This window comes from Tetrahymena thermophila, assembly GCF_000189635.1.
Source record: "Tetrahymena thermophila SB210 genomic scaffold scf_8254570, whole genome shotgun sequence".
NCBI classification, from domain to species: Eukaryota; Ciliophora; class Oligohymenophorea; order Hymenostomatida; family Tetrahymenidae; genus Tetrahymena; species Tetrahymena thermophila.
Window position 1 is genome coordinate 95,293 of NW_002476341.1, and position 6,951 is coordinate 102,243.

The 6,951-nt window shown below is 19.3% G+C and overlaps 1 protein-coding gene across 1 annotated transcript; it reads left to right on the top strand. All coding sequences in view use genetic code 6, as the record gives it.

Annotated features, from left to right (window-relative positions):
• Positions 1 to 206: 206 nt before the first annotated feature.
• On the top strand, positions 207 to 6,827 carry TTHERM_00936620 (translation initiation factor eIF-5A family protein; the record flags this gene model as incomplete). Its single annotated transcript, XM_001020432.3, has 32 exons — positions 207 to 245; positions 303 to 352; positions 577 to 666; positions 727 to 813; positions 1,042 to 1,119; positions 1,189 to 1,278; positions 1,551 to 1,640; positions 1,742 to 1,831; positions 1,918 to 2,010; positions 2,138 to 2,227; positions 2,369 to 2,458; positions 2,572 to 2,661; positions 2,812 to 2,901; positions 2,995 to 3,084; positions 3,220 to 3,309; positions 3,438 to 3,527; positions 3,596 to 3,685; positions 3,808 to 3,897; positions 4,038 to 4,127; positions 4,249 to 4,338; positions 4,473 to 4,562; positions 4,685 to 4,774; positions 4,909 to 4,998; positions 5,121 to 5,210; positions 5,345 to 5,434; positions 5,557 to 5,646; positions 5,787 to 5,876; positions 5,998 to 6,087; positions 6,222 to 6,311; positions 6,434 to 6,523; positions 6,604 to 6,663; positions 6,746 to 6,827. The coding sequence occupies 32 exons, from the start codon at positions 207 to 209 to the stop codon at positions 6,825 to 6,827; spliced, it is 2,739 nt and encodes a 912-aa protein (XP_001020432.3).
• Between the last annotated feature and the right edge of the window lie 124 nt (positions 6,828 to 6,951).

A 6,951-nucleotide genomic window follows, 5' to 3' on the forward strand; every position in this document is an offset into this window, starting at 1 on the left:
TTCCAAAAATATTAAATATAAGCTCTTTATGAAAAGAGAAAAAATAAGTAGACTGATTTATTGATATTTTTTTAGAAAGGTACAAGTAAAATAAGAATATTTAAAAAGATAATTAAGAATTCTTTTATTAATCAAAATTATTAATTTCTGATAAAATTAATTAATAAATAATCAAAGAAATATTAATGGAAAATAAAATTAAAAAAATGGAGTAATAGGTTAATTGCTTTAATAATCTGGAAGATGTATCCATAATTATTAGTTTTACTTATGATTATAAAATATTTTTTTTTAATAAAAAGTTAATGAAATCGAACTTGAAAACTCTAACTCTTATTGACTTACAGTTAAAGTATGAAATATATAAAAATATTTATATTTAATGATAAATATTTAAAAACAAACAATATTTTTTTATAAAAATAATTATTTTAAAACTTACTTTTTCTCTTTTTTATAAAATTAAGAAAAAATAAAATCTAATATATTTCATTCATTCATTCATTCAAACATTCTTTGATTCATTCATTTTTTATTCTAAAGTTAAATTTTTTTTTTATTATTTAAAATAAATAGAAATTGTACTCTTAGTAATGAATAAATTACTTAGCTTAATACTTCTTTAGTATAATGCCAAAAATTAGAATCTTTGATATTAAATCTTAAGTAATCATTTAACTTTTTTATTTTAAATAAAGTGATTTATTATATCAATCTAATATGTAGTAAAGAAAATATTTCTGATGATTAGATATGTTAAATATTTGCTGAATACTCTTACTTAAAGGATTTAATTGAAACTAATAATATTAGGTAAACAAACATATTTTTTATATTAATAAATAAAAAATATAGCCAAAAAATTGTTTTATAATAATGATATTATCTTAAAACACTAGATATTTATTTATTTATTTCTACCATTTAAAAGCTGAAAGTTTTTTTGAATCTTTCTTTCTTGTTAAATTAATTTCTGTCATTTTGCTAATTTAATAATTTAAAAAAAATAAAAATCGTTTTAATTATATTTTATTTAAACAGTAATGATTAAATATATGCCCAAATTTTGTCTTTCAAGAATATCTTTAACTTAGAACTTAAAGCTTGTAAAGAACCTAGGTAATATAGAATTTTTGATATTTATTTATTTATTTATTTATTTAAAAAATTTATTTTTTAATTTGAAAGATTAAATGAAATTTAAGCTTAAGGAAATATTCTATTAGAAGAAACTATGAGCAATCTAACTAATCTCAAAAGTTTGCAGCTAAATTTAGAGTATTCTTTTTTTAATTTATTTATTTATTTTTTAATATAATTAAGTTAGTTAGTTCATCTTTTAAAACTCATTAAATAATCCCTAAAAAATTTGTTTGTAAATTATCTTAACTAAATCAAAACACAAAAGTTTGCTTCATATAAATTTAAATGGCATCTTAGTTAGTCTATTTTTACTGTTGTTTTTATTTAGATAATAATTTAAAAATTATGTTAAATTTTATAATATTAAATTATTTTATATGAATAATATTTTATTAATATAATAAAAGTGGAAATTAAATTGAAGATGGAGATGCAATTTAGATTTAGAAAGTATTACATAAATGCAAAGCACTTACTAACTTAAATTTGTAGCTTTGGTAATTCTATTATTATTAATTATATTAAACATATTTAATTATATTTATTGTCTTCTTTTTAAAGTAAATAAATGATTTATTAAAAAAATTTTTTTGGAAAGGAATAATAAAATAGGTGATAGATAAATAGAGAGTATAGCTGAAGGTATTAATATTTGTGCTAATCTGACAACCTTAACTTTAAACGCATCGTAAATTTTATTGATTATCTATCTGTTATAAATTCAAAAATTCTTTTCAATATAATTTTATATTTAATTGTAAAATTTTTAAAAAGAGCAAATTTATTTGGAAATGAAGGTGCGTTTTCAATTAGTAAAGCATTAGGTGGTTGTTGTAGAATGTTGAATCATCTAGATATTAACCTCTCGTAATTAATTTTAATTTTTTTAAGGATTAATTTAAATTAATTAAACAATTTAATAAAAATTTTTATCTATTTAATCCTTAAACAATTTTTAAGTTGAGATAAATGTTTTTTTATATATTTTTATAAGCAAAAATTAAATTGGAGATGAAGGAGTATCTGCTATTTGCATTGTACTAGGTAGCTGTAGATTACTTATGAATCTAAAATTTGAGTTTTGGTAATTTTGAAATTTCATTTTTTGAAAATTTAGAAAGATTTTAACATCTTTTATATTTTATTATCATTGTTTAAAGAGTTTTAAATTAATTAATTATTTGATGATTATTATTTACAAGCATATTATTTTCTATAATAAAAGTAACAGTTAAATTGGAGATGAAGGAGCATATTCTTTTGGGAAAGCATTAAGTAGCTGTAAGTCACTTATTAATTTAAAAATTTCGCTTAGGTAATTTTAATTTTATGATTTTGAGAATTTAAAAAACTTAATTAAATTTTTATTTTTGAGATTACGTTGAAGTAATTAATTAATTAATAATTTTATTTATTTTTTTTGAAAAGGGAAAATAAAATCGGTGACAAAGGAGCATAAAATATTGGATTAGGTTTAAGTAACTGCACTCAACTTACCAGTTTAGCTTTTGACATAGCGTAAATCTATTTATTTCACTTTTTAATTACTTTTGAACAAAAATTATAAATAAATATATATGCTTTCTATTTAAAATAAAGTATTGATACAAACTTAATATTTATAAAATGTCTATAATTTTTATTAAACATGATTTTCATTTATAAAAGCCTAAATTAAATTGGGGATGAAGGAGCTTTTACTATCGGTACAGCACTTGGTAACTGCAAATTCCTAACTAACCTCAACTTTTAGATTTGGTAACCTTGAGTTTATAATTATTTATAGACAGTTTAAAAAGTTTAAATTACTATATTTAATAGTTTATGAATTAATTTATTTTGTTTGAAAAGGAAAAATAAAATTGGTGATAAAGGAGCATAAAATATTGGGTTAGGCTTGAGTAACTGCACTTAACTTACAAGTTTAGCATTTAGCATAGCGTAAATAAATTCCATTTATTATTTACTTTTAAAAAAGCTTATATGAATAATTTTTATTTAAAATCAAGTATATAAAATTAATATTTATAAAATGGTTATCATTTTTCATTAAACATAATTTTTAATTTATAAAAGTTAAAATTAAATTGCGGATTATGGAGCTTCTTCTATTGGTAAAGCATTTGGTAACTTCAAATTCCTTACTAATCTCAACTTTTAGATTTGGTAAAATTGATTTTTTATTTATTAATAAATAAATAGCAAAAAAAATTTAATTATTTTAAGGATTTTAAATTTTTAAATTTCATAGGAAATTTGAATAGTTAATGAATAAATTTATTTTGTTTGAAAAGGGATAATAAAATTGGTGGTGAGGGAGCATATAATATTGGATTAGGCTTGATTAATTGCTCTCAACTTACAAATTTAACATTCGGCATAAAGTAAATTTATTTTATTTATTAAAAAATTTCTATTATTTTTCATTAAACATGATTTTCATTTATAAAAGTAATAATTCTATTGGGGATAACGGAGCTTCTAGTATCGGTAGAGCACTTGGTAACTGCAAATTCCTAACTAATTTATACTTTTCGATTTGGTAACATTGATTTTATCTTGATTTATACTCAATTTAAAAATTTTTAATTATTTTATCTATTTTGATTTAAATTTCTTAGGAAATTTGAATAGTTAATGAATAAATTTATTTTGTTTGAAAAGGAATAATAAAATCTGTGATGAAGGAGCATAAAATATTGGATTAGGCTTGAGTAACTGCACTTAACTTACAAATTTAGTATTTGACATATCGTAAATCTATTTTATTTATTATTTACTTTTGAAAAAAATTATATGAATGCTATTTATTTAAAATCAAGTGTGTACAAAATTAATATTTATAAAGTGTCTATAATTAATTTATAATTAAACATGATTTTCATTTATAAAAGTGATAATTAAATTGGGGATGATGGAGCTTCTAGTATCGGTAGAGCACTTGGTAATTGTAAATTCCTAACCAATCTCACCTTTTCGATTTGGTAACACTGATTCTATATTGATTAATACACAATTTAAAAATTTTTAATTATTTTATCTATTTGATTTAAATTTGGTAGGAAATTTGAATAGTTAATGAATAAATTTATTTTGTTTGAAAAGGAATAATAAAATCTGTGATGAAGGAGCATAAAATATTGGATTAGGCTTGAGTAACTGCACTTAACTTACAAATTTAGTATTTGCCATATCGTAAATCTATTTTATTTATTATTTACTTTTGAAAAAAATTATATGAATGCTATTTATTTAAAATCAAGTGTACAAAATTAATATTTATAAAGTGTCTATAATTTATAATTAAACATGATTTTCATTTATAAAAGTGAAAATTAAATTGGGGATTATGGAGCTTCTAGTATCGGTAGAGCACTTGGTAACTGCAAATTCCTAACTAATTTATACTTTTCGATTTGGTAACATTGATTTTATCTTGATTTATACTCAATTTCAAAATTTTTAATTATTTTATCTATTTTGATTTAAATTTCTTTGGAAATTTGAATAGTTAAAGAATAAATTTATTTTGTTTGAAAAGGAATAATAAAATCTGTGATGAAGGAGCATAAAATATTGGATTAGGCTTGAGTAACTGCACTTAACTTACAAATTTAGTATTTGACATATCGTAAATCTATTTTATTTATTATTTACTTTTGAAAAAAATTATATGAATGCTATTTATTTAAAATCAAGTGTACAAAATTAATATTTATAAAGTGTCTATAATTTATAATTAAACATGATTTTCATTTATAAAAGTAAAAATTAAATTGGGGATGATGGAGCTTCTAGTATCGGTAGAGCACTTGGTAATTGTAAATTCCTAACCAATCTCACCTTTTCGATTTGGTAACATTGATTTTATCTTGATTTATACTCAATTTAAAAATTTTTAATTATTTTATCTATTTTGATTTAAATTTCTTTGGAAATTTGAATAGTTAAAGAATAAATTTATTTTGTTTGAAAAGGAATAATAAAATCTGTGATGAAGGAGCATAAAATATTGGATTAGGCTTGAGTAACTGCACTTAACTTACAAATTTAGTATTTGACATATCGTAAATCTATTTTATTTATTATTTACTTTTGAAAAAAATTATATGAATGCTATTTATTTAAAATCAAGTGTACAAAATTAATATTTATAAAGTGTCTATAATTTATAATTAAACATGATTTTCATTTATAAAAGTAAAAATTAAATTGGGGATGATGGAGCTTCTAGTATCGGTAGAGCACTTGGTAATTGCAAATTCCTAACTAATTTATAGTTTTTGATTTGGTAACACTGATTCTATTTTGATTAATACACAATTTAAAAATTTTTAATTATTTTATCTATTTTGATTTAAATTTCTTAGGAAATTTGAATAGTTAAAGAATAAATTTATTTTGTTTGAAAAGGAATAATAAAATCTGTGATGAAGGAGCATAAAATATTGGATTAGGCTTGAGTAACTGCACTTAACTTACAAATTTAGTATTTGACATATCGTAAATCTATTTTATTTATTATTTACTTTTGAAAAAAATTATATGAATGCTATTTATTTAAAATTAAGTGTGTACAAAATTAATATTTATAAAGTGTCTATAATTAATTTATAATTAAACATGATTTTCATTTATAAAAGTCAAAATTAAATTGGGGATGATGGAGCTTCTAGTATCGGTAGAGCACTTGGTAATTGCAAATTCCTAACTAATCTCGCCTTTTCGATTTGGTAACACTGATTCTATATTGATTTATACTCAATTTAAAAATTTTTAATTATTTTATCTATTTGATTTAAATTTGGTAGGAAATTTGAATAGTTAATGAATAAATTTATTTTTTTTGAAAAGGAATAACAAAATCGGTGATGAAGGAGCATAAAATATTGGATTAGGCTTGAGTAACTGCACTTAACTTACAAATTTAGTATTTATCATATCGTAAATCTATTTTATTTATTATTTACTTTTGAAAAAAATTATATGAATGCTATTTATTTAAAATCAAGTGTACAAAATTAATATTTATAAAGTTTCTATAATTTATAATTAAACATGATTTTCATTTATAAAAGTAAAAATTAAATTGGGGATGATGGAGCTTCTAGTATTGGTAGAGCACTTGGTAACTACAAATTCCTAACTAATCTCTAATTTTCGATTTTGTAAAATTGATTATTTATTGATTAAAAGACAATTTAAAAATTTTTAATTATTTTATCTATTTTGATTTAAATTTGGTAGGAGATTTGAATAGTTAATGAATTAATATATTTTATTTAAATAGTTAAAATAAAATTAGTGATAAAGGATTATAAAATATTGCATTAGAACTAAGTAACTGTACTTAACTTACATAGTTATTTCTTAAATTAGAGTAAATTTCATCTATTATTTTCTAAAAATAATTATTTTAAATTTTTTAGGAAGTATATTAAAATATTTTTATAAAAAAAGAAAATATGATAAGTTTCTAAAATCCAGTCAAATAATCAATTGTAAAAATATAAAGTTATTGTAATTTGTTTTTATTTATTGTTTAGAATTAAATAATTAAAAGCACAATTTTTTATTTATTTTATAAATTTAAAATGAAAAGAAAATTGATTAGATATGAAAACACAGAAAATAAAAGATTAGCTTAGAAAATAAAAAGATTAGTTAAATTAATTATAGATTGAATTAACTTCAATTAAAAATTAAATATTAATTATTAATATAATAGTACATATATATATAAAACAAAAAAAATTCGATAAAAAAGTTGTAAAATAAATTTTTTTTAAAAAATTTTTCAAAATTTAA